Raw genomic sequence first — 18736 nt, 5'->3', positions numbered from 1 at the left:
GTGCCTGGCATTAATTCTGAAAAAATGTTTTGGTTTGTTAGGATTACAAAAATTATTTATATGAGTTAAATACCAGAACAATGAGAGATGACTTTTAAAATTAATTTGTTTTTAAACATTTACATACCCAGATAACAATGTCATAGCTTCATCAACTTTTTTTAGGATCATTCACAATACACACCCCCACCCCCACACGCCCCCGCACACACACACACACACACACACACACACACACACACACACACACACACATATATATACTATATATATATATATATATAAACTGTTTTTGCTGCAGTTATCAAGTTTCCAGAGTTCTGGTAGCACAATCCAGAAAGATGGTTCCAGCATGTGGAAGCCCAGTTCCATCTCCATGGGAAAACCACAGATGAGACCAAGTACTTCCATGTAGTTGCTGTGTTGGATTCCGTTTCCACCCGCTGTCTGATGGATCTGCTGAGGAACCCACCAACAGCTAACAAATACAGCGCGCTCAAAGAGAATCTGCTTCGGCTCTACCAACTGTCAGACACGGAGCGGGCCGATCGCTTGCTCTCTCTGAATGGCTTGGGGCAGTGGTCCCCAACCACCTTTATCCGGCTTCTTGCAAAAAGCTCCACAATTTCTGTCCTGAACTGGTCTTGATTCTTATTGAGGAAATTATGGACCTGCCAAAAGATGGTGGCAGTTCTTTGTTCCAGTCTTCTACAAGTACAAATTAGTTGTTTAACATCAAAAGTGGTGAATACAATACCTGACTGGTACCAGTCCGTGGACCAATTGGTACTGGGCCGCGCAAGAAATAATTAAATACTTCCGTTTTATGTGTTGAGTCTGGAGGATCTTTTATTTTGAAAATCCTTTAACCGGATTCTGTCGTTTACATCTTGTGCACCAACATTGAGCCCACAAGCAGCAGAATGTGTCGGTCATCTCTCGGTACGTGGTACTAAAAAGGTTGGGGACCACTGACTTGGGGGATCGCAAGCCCTCCGAGCTGATGGAGAACATGCTGGCATTATTTGGCTCGGGAGATGTTAACTTCCTTTTTATGTATGTATTTCTCCACCAGCTTCCTCCACCTGTTCGCACCGCGCTGGTCAGCTTTCCACTGATCCGGACAAAAAATTATCGTTCACTTGCTGAAGCGGATCAGATTTTCTTGGCTTCCAGGCACTACAGTTTGAATGCTCTTCAAAGAGAGATATGTAGACACCCTTATGAGCTTATGAATTTAATCGGTGGACTGATTTATGACCCTAATTATTGATTGCTTTTAATTTCCGGTGACTGGATATGCCCACCCCCAAAACAAACATTCCACCCCCCAAAATAAACATTCCTTTGACATCTGTTAGTTCCATCTTTGTGACACTTTGTTGTAGTAAACTCCTTCTGACCTATGAGTTTTAAAAGTAATACAATTAAAGTATGAAAAAACAATAAGTGTTAGATAATCAAGAATAATATATATAGCATATACTATACCTAGAGAAGTTTAAATAGATTTGGAATGTTGTAATTACCTCTGGTTTTAAACAGAATGTCTTCCTGATACACAACGTGAAGGGGGGAGGACTGACCCCAGTCCTGCTCAACATGCCATCTGTGTGAGGGGGTAAAAGCCCCTGGTGCATTATTTATGGTAGCACAAAATCCTCTCTGCTTTTGTTTCTTTCTTTCCTTCTTAGACTAGGATTACCGCCTCAGAGCAACGGTTGCTTTTGTGCATTTAGATGTGGAATACCTCGCCATGGCCACAGACCAACTGACCGACCAGGATATTCTGGCCTTCAAAGCGGCTGAATCCAGTTTGCATTTAGAGGAGGTCTCTTTTCATGAGTGTGGCGCAACCCTTCTTTGCGACTTCTCGACTGGCAAATAACGGCCTTTGGTCCCTTCAGTTTGTTCCTGCAGATATGGTGTCGATGGTCCTTCAGTTTTGTCATGGTTCTCAACTGTTCTGTCGCCCAGGTATTACCAAGACTTTGACGGTGGTTCAGTCATGATTCTAGTGGCCTACGCTGAGAAAGGACACACATTAGTTTGTGTCAGCATATGCACCTGTTCCAGAGTATAGTGCTCTCGACACCCTCAAGCAGGTCTGCTGAGGTCTCTCTACCGACTCCACATTGGCCGTCTTAATGGATTTTGTCACTGGCCACCTCCATCTCAAGGTAACACTGTAATTCTTACTGTGGTTGATAGGTTCTCCAAGATCCCGTTCCTCGCAGGTTGCCTTCAGCCCCTGATCTTGCTGATGTGATGGCCCGAGAACTGTTCAGACTTCTTTGGGTTCCCCTAACATCGTATCTAATAGAGGACCACAATTCATCTCCCACTTTTGGGGAGAGTTTTGCACTCTTCTCAGCATTGACATCAGTCTCTCTTCAGGTTTTCATCCTCAGACTGATGGCCAGACAGAGAGGATGAATCAGAAGTCTAAGTTGTGCATCCTTTGCATGGATGCTCCCAATTGGTGGTCCCAGAATTTACCTTGTCTGTCCTCCCAGCTCCTGGAAAACAAGTCCACACCATAATCCCCCCTCTACCAAACTTTACATTTGGCAGAATGGAGTCAGACAAGTACCAGTCTCCTGGCTACTGCCAAACCCAGACTCGTCCATCAGATGGCCAGATGGAGAAGAGCGATTCGTTACTCCAGAGAACACACCTCCACTGCTCGAGAGTCCAGTGGCGATATGCTTTACACCACTGCATCTGATGTTATGTACTCGGTGATGTATGGCTTGCAACTTCTCCACCATGGAAACCCAGTCCATGAAGCTCTCTGTGCACTGTTCCTGAGCTAATTTGAAGGCCACATGAGGTTTAGTCTTGACTCTGTAGAAAGTTGGTGACCTCTTCACACTATGTGCTTCACCATTTGCTGACCCCGCTCAATCAATTTAAGTGGCCTACCACTTTGTGGCTGAGTTGCTGTCGTTCCCAAACACTTCCATTTTTTAGAATGCATCTAACAGTTGACTGTGGAATATTTAGGAGCAAGGAAATTTCACCGGTGGCAGGTGGCATCCTGTCACAGTACCAGTTCCACACTGGAATTCACTGAGCTCCTGAAAACGTCTTAAAGAAAGAATTCTGGATCTCCACAAGTCTGACATTATAAGATGTCTGAAGATGCCATGTTTATCTATTCAAACAATCATATGCAATCCAGCAGTATGTTGACTGTCCCACCAGGGAAAACAAAATGCTGGATCTCCTGTATGCTAATGCCAAATATGCATACAGCGCCACAGCCCTGTCCCCCCTTGGCAGGTCGGACCAAATCTTGGTAAGGATGACTCCCAAGTATGTTCCTCTAGTGAGTAGGCAGCCTGTGCGCATCAGGACGGTGAGGAGGTGGACACAGGAGGCAGCTGAGGCACTGCAGGACTGCTTTGGGTCGACAGACTGGGATGTGCTCTGTGGGCCTCATGGGGAGGACATCAACAACATGTTTGACTGCATCATGGACTACATCAGATTCTGTGAGGAGACTGTCATGCCAGCCCGGACCATGCGTTGCTTCTCCAACAACAAACCCTGGATTACCAGTGACCTGAAGGCACTTCTAAATAAAAAGAAGATGGCATTCAGGTCTGGAGATAAGGAGGAGCAGAGAAGAGTCCAGCGTGAACTCAGAGAGACACTGAGGACATGCAAGGACAACTACAGGAGGAAGCTTGAGTCCAAACTTGAGCAGAACAGTGTGAAAGATGTGTGGAAAGGAATGAAGCACATCGCTGGGATGAAGGGGAAAGACACACAGACATCTGGGAGCTCGGATAGAGCAAACCAGTTTAACCAGTTCTTCAACAGGTTTAGCTCACCTCCTGCTACTCCCCTACCACCACCATCCCCCCACACATCCACACTGCCCCAAGCTGTTCAAACCACCTACCGGCATTCTCCTGCACACCACCTCTCCTTCAGCCCCCCATCCCCCCTCCTCCTCCCCCATCTCCACTGCAGACAACAACACCTACCCCCAGCTAACGGTGACTACAGGCCAGGTTAAGAGACAGTTGGAGCGATTACACCAGGGGAAGGCTGCAGGACCTGATGGCATTACACCACGGATCCTGAAGACCTGCTCTGGCCAGCTATGCACCGTACTGGCACACATGTACAACCTGAGCTTGAGGCTGGAGAGAGTCCTGCTGCGGTGGAAGACATCACATGTGGTTCCTGTTCCCAAGAAGCCAAGGCCATCCGACCCAGAGGACTACAGACCAGTTGCTCTCACATATCATGTGATGAAGGTCATGGAGAGACTGGTCCTGGCCCAGCTGAGGCCTAGGGTGAGGACGTTTCTAGACCCCCTGCAATTTGCCTACCAGCCCCACTTAGCAGTTGACGATGCCATCATCTTCCTGCTGCAACGAGCACTTTCGCACCTGGATGGTGGAGGAGACACTGTGAGAATCACATTCTTTGATTTCTCCAGTGCCTTCAACACCATCCAGCCTCTGCTTCTGGGTGAGAAGCTGCGGAGGATGGGTGTCAACGACTCAGTGATCTCCTGGGTTACTGACTACTTGACAGGCAGGCCACAGTTTGTCTGTCTGGGCAGTGTCCTGTCTGATGTGGTGGTCAGTGATGTAGGAGCTCCACAGGGAACTGTGCTTTCTCCCTTTCTCTTCACCCTGTACACCACTGATTTCCAGTACAACTCTGAGTCATGTCACCTACAGAAGTTTTCTGATGACTCAGCGGTTGTCGGGTGTATAGGGGATGGAGGGGAGGGGGAGTACAGGACACTGGTGGACAGCTTTGTGGAGTGGTCTGAGCAGAATCACCTGAGGCTCAACATTAGTAAGACCAGAGAGATGGTGATTGACTTCAGAAGGAAGAAGATACCTTCACGGCCACTAAAGATCAAAGGGGAAGTGGTGGAGGAGGTGGAGGATTACAAATACCTGGGAGTTGTAATCAATCAATCATCAATCAATCAAATTTTATTTGTATAGCACATTTCAGCAGCAAGACATTTCAAAGTGCATCGGCAACAGACTGGACTGGACATCTAACACTGACGCTGTGTGTGCAAGAAGGGGATGAGCAGACTCTATTTTTTAAGGAAGCTGAGATCCTTCAACGTGTGCAGCAAGATGCTGGAGACCTTTTATCACAGTGTTGTTGCCGGTGCCATCTTCTTTGCTGCTGTGTGTTGGGGAAGCAGCATCAGAGCCAGCGACTCTAATAGACTAGACAAAATCATCAGGAAAGCTGGCTCTGAACTGGGACTAAGGCTGGAGTCCCTGGAAACTGTGGTGGAAAGGAGGACACTGAAGAAGGTTCTGTCTATTATGGACAATAATCAGCACCCTCTCCACCACATAGTGGACAGACAGCGGAGCACCTTCTCACATAGGCTGCTCCAGCTCCGCTGTCGTAGGGACAGATACAGGAAATCCTTCCTGCCACATGCCATCTCACTGTACAATAAAAGCTAAATCATTGTTCTGCACTAATCAGTCCAATTTTGCACAACTGCACTGAGGCACACTTGCTGTACATATATTTACATATACATATCTGCATTTTTTGAATCTTTGCAAGGACTGCTCTTAAGTTGTTTCTTATATTAACAGCATTTTATATTTTATTTTTTATTTTTATTTTATCTACAACTACTACTCAGTGGTAGTTGTTATTGTGTCCTGTCTCTATGCTGTAACTGCGAAGTAATTTCCCTGCTGGGATGAGTAAAGTACTTCTATTCTATTCTATTGTATTGTATTCTATTCTATTCTATTCTATTCTAAAGAGTGTGGCAAAAACCAGCAATCTAACTATTCAGAAGAGAGAGATGTTGTGTCCCATATTTCTGTGTTTGTGTGCAGCTGCTTAGACTAATTAAGAAAATAACTTTGTATGTGGATGTTCGCACCTGTGGGATGCATGTTTGATCATCCAATATGCGGAGGATGCCATTTGGTCTGGAGGAGATCAATTCCAGACAGGTGTGAAAGTTCTCAAGTTGAACTGAATGCCAAGGAATCTGCTCTTTATTGTACTCCTCCTGCAAGACACACACAATTACACCGTACAGTTTAAGTAGTGAGATATATATAAGTAGTTGATTTTAATTTTTCTGGTTTACCTGTTCCTGAGAAAGTAGAGTTTTGTTGAGAAAATTCTGCAACTGCTCATTGGCAAAGTTGATACACAGTTGCTCAAAGCTGTTCACTTCAAGATCCTTCACAAAGGGCAAAATAAAAGAGATGTAACTTACATCACCCCCCAAAAAACATATCCAGCGATGTATCTGAAGGTCCCAGGGTTAGAAAGTTGATTACCAACCTCAAAGCCGTAAATGTCTACGACACCAACAGTGCTGTCCATCTCTGTTGGGCTTAGCCAGTCATTAATTTTCTCCAACAACCAGTCAAACAAAACTGAATACAAAGCTTTGGCAATTGCATTTCTAGAGAGGAAAGGAAAACATGTATAAGCCTGCTTCCATCCAGAATTTCCAATTTACTTCATGACTTCAAAAAAATGAAGTCATGAAGTAAACATAAAATTGCAGGGGCGTGCTGTGGTGGAGCAGGGGGTTAGCACGCCCCACGTTTGGAGGCCTTAGTCCTCGACGCGGACGTCGAGGGTTCGACTCCCGGTCCCGACAATCTTTGCCGCATGTCTTCCCCCCTCTCCTCACCCTCCTTCCTGTCTGCCTACTGTCGAAAAAATACGAGCCACTAGCGCTGCAAAAACTCTTCGGAGAAAAAAAAAAAAAAAAAAAAACATAAAATTGCAACAGTTGGGCTTCATACCCAACTTTATATGCATATCTGCTAAATTTACTTAAATTAGGCCCAAGCAGTGAAGGCCTATTGCTGCAAAGGCCTATTGTATCTCTTTTCTGCCCAAAAATGGAAATTTGAGATCCTAAACATCTTCAAAGACTCACCAAACTTCACCCAAAATCGTCCCCCATCTGAAATGTAACTTTTTTAATGTGATCAAAAAATCTATTAAACTAAATGGTATTAATTTAATGGCTCATTGACAAAGTTGATACACAGTTGCTCAGATAGATTGTACATTGTAGAGATTTTAAACATTGTAGAGATATGAAGGTAGATTCTCTTCAAGTCAAGAAAAAAAGTCTCTATGTCCTAAAATGTACAGGGAGGAAGGCAAAGGGCAAATTTTGGCTATTTTTAACATTTACACATCTCAAACTTTACCACACTCCAAGTGATTATGAGCTAAAAGCTTCATCTCTCATTGTGCTGGTAAGGGATCCAAATTTTAAGTTTTTGAGCATGTTTCTGAGTCAAGTGGCAAAAGTGGCGTACTCACCAAAGCAAACAAAATGCTACACCTTTCACCCAGAAAGACTAAATTGCACCAAACTTTGTATGAGTCATTTCTGTTCAACCAAACTTGCAAACTGAAGATAAAATTATGAACAACTATTTCAGTGTTGAAAAATAAAATATGCCCTGATGACATTATGTCTTTAATGTATGTACAGTAGGTTAACAAATATAATGATGTTCTTGGTGATGCAGGCAGAAATAAAATGCTGAAATCATCTAAAAATATTTTTTTACAGTGGAAAAACCTGGACCAAAGACCTAATTTGCATATAACTTATAACATCAAAATGTCTTTGCTATTTAGTTTATGTACAACTAAACTAGAATGCATCAAGTTATTTTAGGTTTGCAATACTTCACACAACGTAACGTCATTTTTATATGTTGCAATAATTTATCCTATTGAGGCAATTGGTTTGCATAGATTTAAGTGAACACAACTTATTTTTCTTGATACTGTAGCATGTGTCATGTGATGAAGGTTCTGGAGAGACTGGCCTTAGCCCTTTTCAGGACACGGCTTTTCAGGAGTTAAAGATGCTGTTATCTACCTGTGGCAACGAGTTATGTTTTATTTGGTCTCTGGAGAAATCTTTGATTTCTCCAATGCTTTTAACACCATTCACCATTCAGCTGCCACTGCTGGATAACAAACTGTGAGTTATGGGTATCAAGAGCTCAGTGATCTCCTGGATGGCTGACTACCTGACAAGCAGAGCACAGTTTGTCCCTCTGGAAAGGGCTCTGTCTGATATGGTGGTCAGCGATACAGGGCCTTCTCAGGGCACTATGCTTTTTTGTCTGTCTTTTTCTCTCCACCTTACACATGACTGACCTCCAGTACAACACAGAGTAATGCCGCCTACAGAAGTTCTAAGATGACTCGAGGAAGTCATATGGGGAGAGTAGGGCGAATACTCTTCCCACTGTAACTAACTGATAGAAAACTTTGCGGATTGGACTGAACTGAACCACCTGAGGCTGAATGTGAGCAAGACTGGAGCGATATACTTCACAGCCACAAGGATTAGGGGGAGGAAGTGGAGGTGTTGGAGCACTATAAATATCTGGATGTCTAACACTAAGGCTGTGTACATGAAAGGAATAAGGAGACTCTACTTCTAGAGGAAGGTTCAACGTTTTAATGTCTGCAACAAGATATTGGAGATCTATCAGTCTGTTACCTGCAGCATCATCATTTTCACGGCTGTTTTTTGGGGGAAACCTTCCTTGCCATCAATTGTTACATTTGCTGTGACTGCAGAGGCTGTCTCAAGACTAATATGGTCCAACAAAAGAATAACAACAACAAAAGAAAGAAGATCACAGTTTTCTTAGTGATAAATAAGGTAGTGAGAACCATATGAACTGAAATGTCTCGGTGGTGAAGTCATCTAAGTTGCCCAACAAACTAAGGGGATAGATTTAATATTTAAGATGATTTAAAGTCTAAATCAGGCAGGGGTAATAATTCTTTTGTGCCTTACTATATGTATAATTGCTTGCAGGGAAGTCCTTAATTAGTCAAGCTCAGAACTGTCATTTCTACAGTTTTAGTAACAAAAAAAGGGAACACTAACTGACATGACTCTGGGCCTGCTGCTGCTCTGCCAAGACAGGAAATGAGTCAGACTCATTAGTCACCTTGATTCTATGGCACTTTCCACAGACAGGGGGCAGTAGATGCGATCATAGCTGGTTTCCTAAAACAAAAACAAACTGTTTGCTCATGCGTATCAAGGTGGGTCTAATTGCTTAACAAAAAGCTACTTACTGTGACTTTGTGAGTGATTACTGTTTGAAGGGTTTCACATGAAATCTGTAACAAGGACCCAACCCTTCTGGCCTCTGCCTCACTGAAGATACGAGCCACCTCAAATGACTCACTCTGAAACAGCACCAACAAAAGTATGATATGAATGCCTTGCATCTCATTCTGACTGTGTCATTTAAAGACACATACCTCATATGAGCTGAAACAGATGTTACCAAGATGCAGAATAGAGGAGAGGATGGCCCAGATGTTGGAGATTTGATTTGCATGTAGGCCAATAGTCTCCAAACATTTAAGCAAAAGTTGAAAGTCTTGTTTTTCCTGTTTCCCTTTCAAAGCACAGGCACCACCCTTCATGGTATAAGAAAAGTTGAAACATTTATAATAAGTGAAAATAAAAAAATACAACAGAAAAGACAAGAATTGATATGTTGTTGGTCTCATTTACTTGATTTAGGTAGTAATAAGTCTCAGCCCCCTGCAGGTACAGCTTCTCTTTGTCCCAGTCGTTCATACCTTCCAGCAGTTCATAGAACACATGATAGTTCCTCTCCTTATTGGCCTAAATTATAAATTAGGCAATAATTTAATTTTATTTGAATGTGCTGATTTACAATCACTTATAAGGCACAAGAGAGAAAGCAAAGATTTCATTGCATCGTTTGTAAAATGCTGTCTCACTATGTTCACTACAGTTAAATTAATTCTAGTTTAAAGATATTTTAAATTGCATACCTTAATTTATCTTAGACAAAGATTTGGACTGTGAACAGCCCATGCTGCAGGTGCAGGTGCAGCTTAAAATTTTGAGATTTTATCTTCAACTGTAGAAACAACAATGGATGCAGCACCTGTGACAATAGGTGCCTCTACTTCTGAAGGTTGGATAAATAATTATCAAAGTAAAAATAAAGTGAAGAAAAAAATCATTAAGAATAGAAAAAAGATCCCTTATTATACCTCAAATATTCTGCAGCTTTAAATGTTTAATATGTAGTAATACTTATGGTTGCAGTTTAGTTTGATTTTGCTCATAGTGGTGTTATTAATTACTGTTTAATCATATTACACGCTATTCATCAGTGTTCTAACAGATACCTGTCAGTTAATCTTATTTTGAGATATTGTGGAAATGTGCTGCCCCTCTTATTTTAGTCCTAACAATAATATGTCATGCTGTATTATATGGACATTGAGACTTCTGTTGAGCTGTAGCTGTGAACTAGGAAAAAACATAAATGTTCTCCAGGGTAATTTATGTGTTAGGTGAAGTGCATTTAATAATTGGTTAAACATATGTCCAACTGTAATGGAGTTGTAGGCAGGAATGAAACTAGTTTTAAATTCTTGCCGGTACTATGATGAAAATCGTCAGTGGCTCATTGTGTGAACCAAAACAAATAAAATCATAATATTTTACTGTACTATATGCTACCTTTCTGGATAACGCAAAAAGTAGAAGCACTTCACAATGTGGAAAACATATACTGTATTTTGGTTCTGCCGTACGGGGTCGAAAGTAATAAGTTATATTTATTGCTGTTAATTACAATTTGTCTAATTTGTCCTTTAAGCTGTTTACAGTTTGAACTGTTTTAATCTAAACTTTTACTTCTTTGTTTGTTAGAATAATGTTACTCTGTTGCATTTGAAATCATATTAGTTATTGAGTAAAGAAAAACATAACACAACACTAGAAAAAAATGGCAATGGTATTTCAGCTGGATTTCATTTACATGGAAAGCTGTATCTCTGACTCCTTTGACCTAATCATGATGATCTTGTGTCAGATGACAGATAACTAGTTGGTCTCACTTGCTTTAAAGTGCCAAGAGTTTTTGGTGGAGGGTGTGGGTGTGGCCGTAGTGGCGCGGCGAAGTCACAGGCAAAGCCGTTGCTATAAGTTTGGCTCTAAATTCCACATATTTCAGCCGAGCTGCACCAAACTCACTGTGATCGATCCTTGCTCAACAACCCCCTAGAATATTTAATAAACCAGCTCTCAAGCCATGCTTTGATGGATAAACATGAAATTGAATACACATATAAATTGTGACAGGACCTAAGAAAAGGTTTCCGAGTGCCAGGGTCTAAATCCCACGGAAGCTGGTCATTTTGGATCAATGTCGTCATGTTGTCTGTTACAAATGTTGTATCTGAACAAACGTCTCCCACAGCTTTTAACTTACAGACTTTACAATTATTCAGCACAGTCTTGAGGCATGAAAGGTCAATAGCTATCGAAATGTTTTTTGTACATCAAAGCTTGTGGGTGTGGCCAACCGTCAAAACGTGCAATTCGCCATGAAACATCAAAGTGGAATAACTTCCTTGCATAAGCTCCTGGCTTCATCAAACTTTCCTTATATCATCATAGATCAGAACTCATCACATTCACATTTTGACCAATTGACCAATTGGTGGCATCACCTTAGCCAGACCCCCTTTCAACAGGAAGTCACCTTTTTTCCAACTAGTTCTCTTCGTTTTACTGTATGGTTCACGCAGATTTATACCTGTATTTAATGAAAGAGAACAACATGATGGTAAATCCCTCTCTCAACACTGGCTGCTAGCTGGAGCGTGTGGACGCGGTTGAATGGCGAATTCCAGTCCCTCGCCGTTTGTCTACGGTTGTCTCTAAATCAGACATGTATCATCTGATTTGCACCAAAGTTCACATGATTTACCGGAATGCGGGAGAGCATTGACGATGGCGAGTGGGTGGGGTAGCTGGTGCTCCGGCTGTCGCAACGAGGCCAGAGTAGTGCTGAACTGTGAGGACCCCAATGATGCTTGCAGCTCTAATATGTGCTTGCCTGCAACATGCACAGGCTGCTGATCCAGCATGATGTTGACTGATAATCCCTCTACGCAAAATTATAATGTAAAAATGCTGAATAGTAATCAGAATTAGAAAAATGGAACTCAAGATGTGGAAATGAAAGCCTGGCTAAAGAAACACATACTCTGAACATTCATATGTTAGAGCACACACAGAACTTTAACCAGTTGCTTTAAAGTAACTGGATTATTTGAAGTAAGCCAGAATTAAAGATGTATTATATACATAGATCTGTTTATCTATGTAACCCTTCACTGTTGGACCCTTCCTCCCAAGAAATGTTGGAGTCATTATTGCTTCCTATGGCTCAAAAAATCTGGTTGCAGTCTTTTAGTAAAACTCGTTCCGATGACAAAAACAATTTTCCCTGAACCCTTTGAAAGAAATGGCAACATTTAAATAGGCATGTAATTAGTCAGGGCAGTGTGATCAATGCTGGATTTCTTAAGCAGTAGCTGCACTACAGCATGCTTAAAATGAGCAAGAATCACACCAGCGGACAGACTCCAATTAATAATGGCAAGAACAGACTGTCCTTTACTAGAAAGTAATTCTTTAAAAAATGTAGAGTGACAGAATCAAGGGGAGTCCTGAGCATGTAACATATCCAAAGCATCCTCTAATAATGAAAGAGCCACGCATTCAAACTATGTAAAAACAACAGCAAATGGGACCAAAACAGAGGGATCAGATTCAGGAGCTGTGATAAAAGTTCTTATGATGGTAATTTTTTTAATAAATAAAAAATATACAATGTACATTTCAGGAGATGGCTCCAAACAAGAATTCTTGGGAATCTTATTCAGTCAGTATCGTTAAATATCAAACGTGAGTTTATGGCCATTGGAGGAAAATGTTAAGCTTTTATTATCCTCTTAGGTTTAGTTGTAAATATGACATTGATAAGTGTCTGACTAGGTCTTGCCATATGAGTTGAACTTTTTTAGGATATTGTGAAAGTCAAACTGAATCTATGTACTTGTGAAATGCCAAGTCTTTCCACTGAGAAAACAGTTACATAGTTTCTTATATGTATGCATATAAAAGTAACAACTGACTTGTGATTAGAATTCAGTAAGATAATGCTAAAATCTTTCAATTTGTGCTACACTTACCATAGATACTGTATATACGCCCCTCAGAAATGAAGAGGTTTGAAGTAGTACTAACAGTGAAAATCTAGAATATATATTCTATGCATTCAAATCTTTTCTTGTATTTTGTATTTTCAAGACCAACGCCTCTGACATATTACAGTTTCTGTCAAAAATGTTTTTTAGACAAAGCAGACTTACCTGAAAGACAACCCTCGACTTCTCCAAGAGATAGTTAGACAGTGAGGTTCCTACAACAACTCCACTGTCAACCAGGAGGCCAAATAAAAAAAATAGCTGCAATCAATTTTACCAGTCATGATAAGAGATCAATCTACAAATATTCCTGAACTGAATTAAGTAATAATTGGTGGACTTACTGGAGTATGTGAATGTGAAGATACTTGCCAAATCGGCTAGAGTTGTTGTTAAGAATGGTCTTGGCATTCCCAAAGCTTTCCAAGATGGGAAAGGCTTCCATCGGCTAATTAAGAAATGAAAACAAGTGTACATGAAAGCAAAAATGTTAACTGATTTTTTTTTTTTACAACTTTGAATTACCTGTCTTAGGTTGTCATTTCTGTCCTGACACATTGAGCTGAGGTAATGGACTATATGCTTCATAGCTTCAGTCTTTCCAGAACCACTCTGTCCACTGAATAACAAGAAATGTATTGGTCAAATTATCATAGAAACACTGAGGAGAAATAGCTTCCTAAACTTAAGAGACTCTTCAAAATCTTCAAAGAAATATTAGAATTGAATCTATAAAAGTATCAATCATTTGTCAAAATACCTAATAATGGAGTTAAGAAATGACAGACTCTGTTTTTGATAACAGAGCCTATCATGACTGCTCAGCCTAACTAGCATGTCCACAGATGATGATGGATAAACAGTTTTTCTGGAAGAGTAAGGTGGTTCTCCATACTGAGCAGGACATACAGGAGCTTGATTGACAGCTCTAAGACCCTCCTACTGACTCTGTAATATCCAGCAATGTGTTAAAAGAAAATTTACTATATCATATTACATGAACTGCAAGCATTACTTTCTCCACCTCGTACTTTGAACAATTTCATGTATGTTGAATTGAAGAAAAATGTATTAAGCACACTGTTTTTTGGGTTTTTTGCATCAAAAGCTACAGGGTGAATCTGTTAAGTCATTATTAGTCCGAGGGCAGCCTATACTATTTATTTTTGTTAAATTGTTATTGTTAGCTAAATAAGATTGTGATTGGACAATGTCATCTGAATCACAAATTTCAGTAGCCAATCAAAATTACAGATGGGAGGTGGAGAGTGGTACTACACTGTCACTTCACTGGTATGAGTCCTGACCCCAGGCCAAATACTGCATGTTTTCCCTTCTCTCTCTATCCTCCTTCCTCTCCAGCTGCTAATGAAAAAAGATCCTCTGGTGCCACAGAAAAATAACAATAAAATTTACAGATGTCTTCAGCTGTTGTAATGGCTCTTTACTGAAAGTACCCCAGCTTTTCACAGTGGCTTTCTTCATGGAGCAAGTTCATGTCCTTAAATGAACATTCTGTTCATTCATTTAGGGACCATCAACAAATTCCAGTCGGTCAAAACACGTAAACAAAAAGACCTCTGAAAATTAGTAATTTCCTGATGAGTCACGCACTGAGAATCAAGGCTTTACTGTGTTACCACACACTAGACTAATTAGACTGATTCTATGAGAATTGCATCTAGAAGTATGGATTTTCCCCCACTCATTTCCAGGAAATGTGACAAAGACTTTAAATTAATGCTGAATTTTGTTACTACTGAAAGGACACTCACCAATTGACTGGACGCAGCTGAATGTTAAAAATTTATAAAAAACAAAAAATTATAAAACTGTATTTTCATTCGTACCTCACAATGATGCATTGGTCTTGTGTTGAGGACTGAGATAGCCGGAAGGTGGAGTCAGCTATGGCATACACATGGCTAAGACACATAAACATGTCTTAAATCAGCACTAAGACAGGACACATTTTTGAATAGAATAGAATAGAATAGAATAGAAACAGCCTTTATTGTCCCGCAAATGGGGGACAATAAATACCAACAAATATAAAGGTTCACACAAAAAGCTGTTAAAGTGTTAAAACAATTTTTGAAGAAATAAGATGAACAATAATAATATCTTGTACAAGACTATAGCAGAAAATACTGTGTGGTGTTAAGAAATAGGCATATTGGACTCAAATAAGTTAAGCTGTTGAAAAGCAAAAACAGAAAAACGACCAGATGACATAAAATGTACATGAAAATAAAGAAAAACAAGCAAGTGCAATTTGAGAAAAGTCTGCTCACGGTGGGTTTTTATTTTGCTCCTTGCCCTCATATTGCTGCCTCACTTCCTCAGAGAAAATGGTGAGCAACTTGAAGGGATTGATGGACAATAGGATGTTTCCGATGTAGGTCTGGAGTAAAATATAATATTTGCTAAGTACACAGCCATCGCAAAGATTGAGTAATTTAATAAGAATTGAATCTACTGTTAACCATAAACAGTTACAACAAGCTTCTACACAAATTACAGTCTAAGTTTTTTGAACTAAATGTAAAGTATAATTTGTTTAAGTTAATTGGAAATTCTTTGTTTCTGAATTGTTAGAAGCCTAGGTTTAAAGTGTCACTGACACAATAAATCCACTTACAAGATTTAAAAAGATGAACTACTATGCTTTCATTCTAAGTACACAAAAGCTCTTAATAAATATTTCTCACAGAATACTATAAATGCAGAGTGTTGCTGTTTTTGCCTGTAGTAACTGGGTCAAATGCCAGCACCATCTTGTATCATAATCAGGGTAAATCAAACCATTAACAACTAAGACTGAATACACAAAAGTGGAGGAAGTTGTGAGATTTAAATGATTTATCTGCAGTTTTGGAGGAAGGAGCTGGATGGAGTGATGAAGAAGACGGTGCTGGTTCTACTGAAGGACTGCTACAAGATTCATTTGAGCCATATAATAAAAGGCTTTTATAACTCTTAAATGGGTTTCGTATCCTGTGGGTACACTTAGCGGGGCATTGGGGAAAATATTGAGGTCACGAGACCTTATGCCAGCATTCAAAAACAAACTGATACGGGTATAAAGTTCAAAATGGCGGACTTTATGGATAAAGACATACTTTGTGAGGTATGTTATTTTTCATATACATACTGATATGAGAGGGCTTGCTTTTGTAAAATGTTGTTCTTTAAGAGTGATTTAATATATGTATATTTTTAAAAATATGTTTGATTTACATTTAAACAGCTTAGATAACAAGACATGAAATTTCTGTATCCTGGGGGATATGTTGCCCAGTTATGGGTACAAAAGAAAAATAGTTACACTCAGATTTTCTTTTATTTTGAGTCATTGAATTTATACATAATCACTATTAAAACATTGTTTAAGCTTTATTTTACCCTGAAATGTGGATTATTTTAATTTATAGTGTATTATGTATGAATTCAGGGTATTTTGGTGCATATTTTCTAAGGGTAGTGGCAGACTGACCATTGTACTGAGTCAGGTTCTGGTTCTGCTGGAGGTTTCTTCCTGTTAAAGGAGAGGTTTACCAATCCACTGTCACTACATGCATGCTTAATAAAAATGATTGGGTTGAATTGATTTTTTTTGTTGTCGTTATTGTTAGCTAACTTGAGACATTCGTTAATTGCTGCTATATAAATTGAATTGAGATTGATTTGTGGTATTTAAAAAAAAAGAGCAAAACATACAAAAACAAGGTAGATTCATTGCTTACAATATTTTAAAATGTGTTTCATAACTTATTACAAACATGCAAAAGTGTATTTTTTTTTATACCCCAAACAGGCAATATATCGTGGGAGATACAAATCCTAAATGAAAAAATAAAGGTCCTATTTAAGTGAAAAATCATGAAAATGTGTAATTTAATTTCAGCTACATAGGCTAAATAGAAATTAAATCATTTTCAAATATATAAATATGTGTCTGTCCATTTATGGGCATATACAGCTGCAGTCATCAAGGCAAGGTAAACTAAGGCATCAGAAATTAAAAGTGCAGCAAGATGCAACCATATTATGTTGTAATCTAGTTGCAGTCCTTCAGCAGAACCAGCTCCCTCTTTTTCATCACTCCATCCAGCTTCTTCCTCCTAAACTGCACATAAATTGCTCAAATCTTATCTGAAATCTTACAACTTCCTCCACTGCTGCTTCTCAGCCTTGGTTGTTAAAGGTTTGATTTACCTTGATTATGATACAAGATGGCGCTGTTGTTTGACCCAGTTACTACAGGCAAAAAAACAGCTGCACTCTGCATTTATAGCATTCTGTGAGAAATATTTATTATTAAAAGTTTTCGTGTTCACTGAATGAAAACAGAGTAGTTCATCTTTTTAAATTGTGTAAGTGGATTTATTGTGTCAGCGACACTTTAGGTCCATCTGCAAAGGTGCTACCATCCACCCATTCATTCATCCATACATACATCTGTCCATTGATGGATGGATCCATACTTAACATGCTTATCCCTAGTGGGGTCATGAGGGGTGCTGGTGCCTGTCTCCAGCAGTCAAAGAGCGAGAAGGTGTTACCAATACTCCTTGATTTGTATTTCTTATACTGTACTTCTTCATTTTTTTATTTGAAAGGCTAAGAATAACAGTGGAACTTACATAAATACAGTCACGGTCAAACCTCTTCTGCAGATTCAATAGCACAGAGCTCTCAGACACGTCTCTATAAACACTCAACAAAAATGTTGAATTAGTGCACATAGTTGAAATGAAATAATGTAGGTATGTGTTGATGTATAAACTTACTCTAGGTATGTAAGATCTTCTACCTCATCCAATTCGACTGTTATTTTATTGCCAGGCATCAAAACCTAAAGTAGACATAATTATAGACAATATGATAACCTGAAAATCTTATCTCCTTTAAAACTACCAGTATATAACTTTTAAAGAAAAAATATATATATTTTTACATATTCGCTAAATTAGCGTCATGCTAATTTTAACAAATATCTGGATAAAAAGACACAATCTGAAAAAATTCAACTCTTCTGCCTTCTGCCAGTGGACTCTTACTAACTTAGTCAGCAGTAACCAATCAGAGCCAGGAGGATTGTTATGTCACTCTTGAGCTCACCCTCTCCAGCTTGTTCTTTGCTAAGCTACAGCTGGTTCATTACAAAATAGTCTGCCACCAGCGCTAAGGATAGTTAGCATAACCACTGATGAGGACCGATAAACGATGTTCCTGTGTAATTAAGTTATTTTTCCATCATCAGCAAATTGTGCAGCATAGCAGGGGTTGCTTGACTTCTCTTGGCTCTGATTAGTTGATTTAGGTCAGGTGCAGTGTAATTTTGCAGACAGCAATAATAGCTCAAGGAGGAGTTCAAGGAGCTCGATTTTTTTTCCCACATTATCTATCTCACACCATGCTGTCACATCATGGTGACAGCATTACTAAATACGGATAAAACATATTTTTGTAAAAGTTACATACTGGACCTACAGAGGACCTCAAGTGGTCAGCCAGAGCCAACCTAAATAGCACCATCAGAAAGAGTAAAACATTTTTCATGACTCGTCAAACACCAGACGCTTGTGGCAAAGCATCTGGGCTATAATAGACTGCAAGGTTGCTCCTTTATCCTGTGAGGATA

At 39.7% G+C, this 18736-nt stretch overlaps 2 protein-coding genes across 2 annotated transcripts in view; both read right to left on the bottom strand.

Annotated features, from left to right (window-relative positions):
* Positions 1 to 6535, bottom strand: part of myo15b (myosin XVB) — a 90324-nt gene extending 83789 nt beyond the window's left edge. Inside the window, exons 1-3 of the mRNA XM_028028088.1 lie at positions 6316 to 6535; positions 6116 to 6211; positions 5903 to 6034 (exon numbers count right to left, since the gene is read on the bottom strand). Of these exons, the coding sequence (XP_027883889.1) occupies positions 5903 to 6034; positions 6116 to 6211; positions 6316 to 6357 (270 nt within the window). The 5' untranslated portion in view covers positions 6358 to 6535. The remainder of the gene's footprint in view (positions 1 to 5902; positions 6035 to 6115; positions 6212 to 6315) is intronic.
* A 151-nt stretch (positions 6536 to 6686) lies between these two features.
* LOC114151116 (unconventional myosin-XV-like) lies at positions 6687 to 14994 on the bottom strand. Its single transcript, XM_028028090.1, has 8 exons — positions 14940 to 14994; positions 13615 to 13708; positions 13434 to 13537; positions 13255 to 13318; positions 9563 to 9676; positions 9304 to 9465; positions 9115 to 9228; positions 6687 to 9043 (listed from the first exon to the last, which is right to left on the bottom strand). The coding sequence occupies exons 2-8, from the start codon at positions 13675 to 13677 to the stop codon at positions 8981 to 8983; spliced, it is 684 nt and encodes a 227-aa protein (XP_027883891.1). The 5' UTR covers positions 13678 to 13708; positions 14940 to 14994; the 3' UTR covers positions 6687 to 8980.
* Positions 14995 to 18736: the final 3742 nt, after the last annotated feature.

This window comes from Xiphophorus couchianus, chromosome 9 (assembly GCF_001444195.1).
Source record: "Xiphophorus couchianus chromosome 9, X_couchianus-1.0, whole genome shotgun sequence".
NCBI classification, from domain to species: domain Eukaryota; kingdom Metazoa; phylum Chordata; class Actinopteri; order Cyprinodontiformes; family Poeciliidae; genus Xiphophorus; species Xiphophorus couchianus.
Note: the sequence above shows the minus strand (reverse complement) of the source record. Positions and strands in the feature narration are given on the sequence as shown.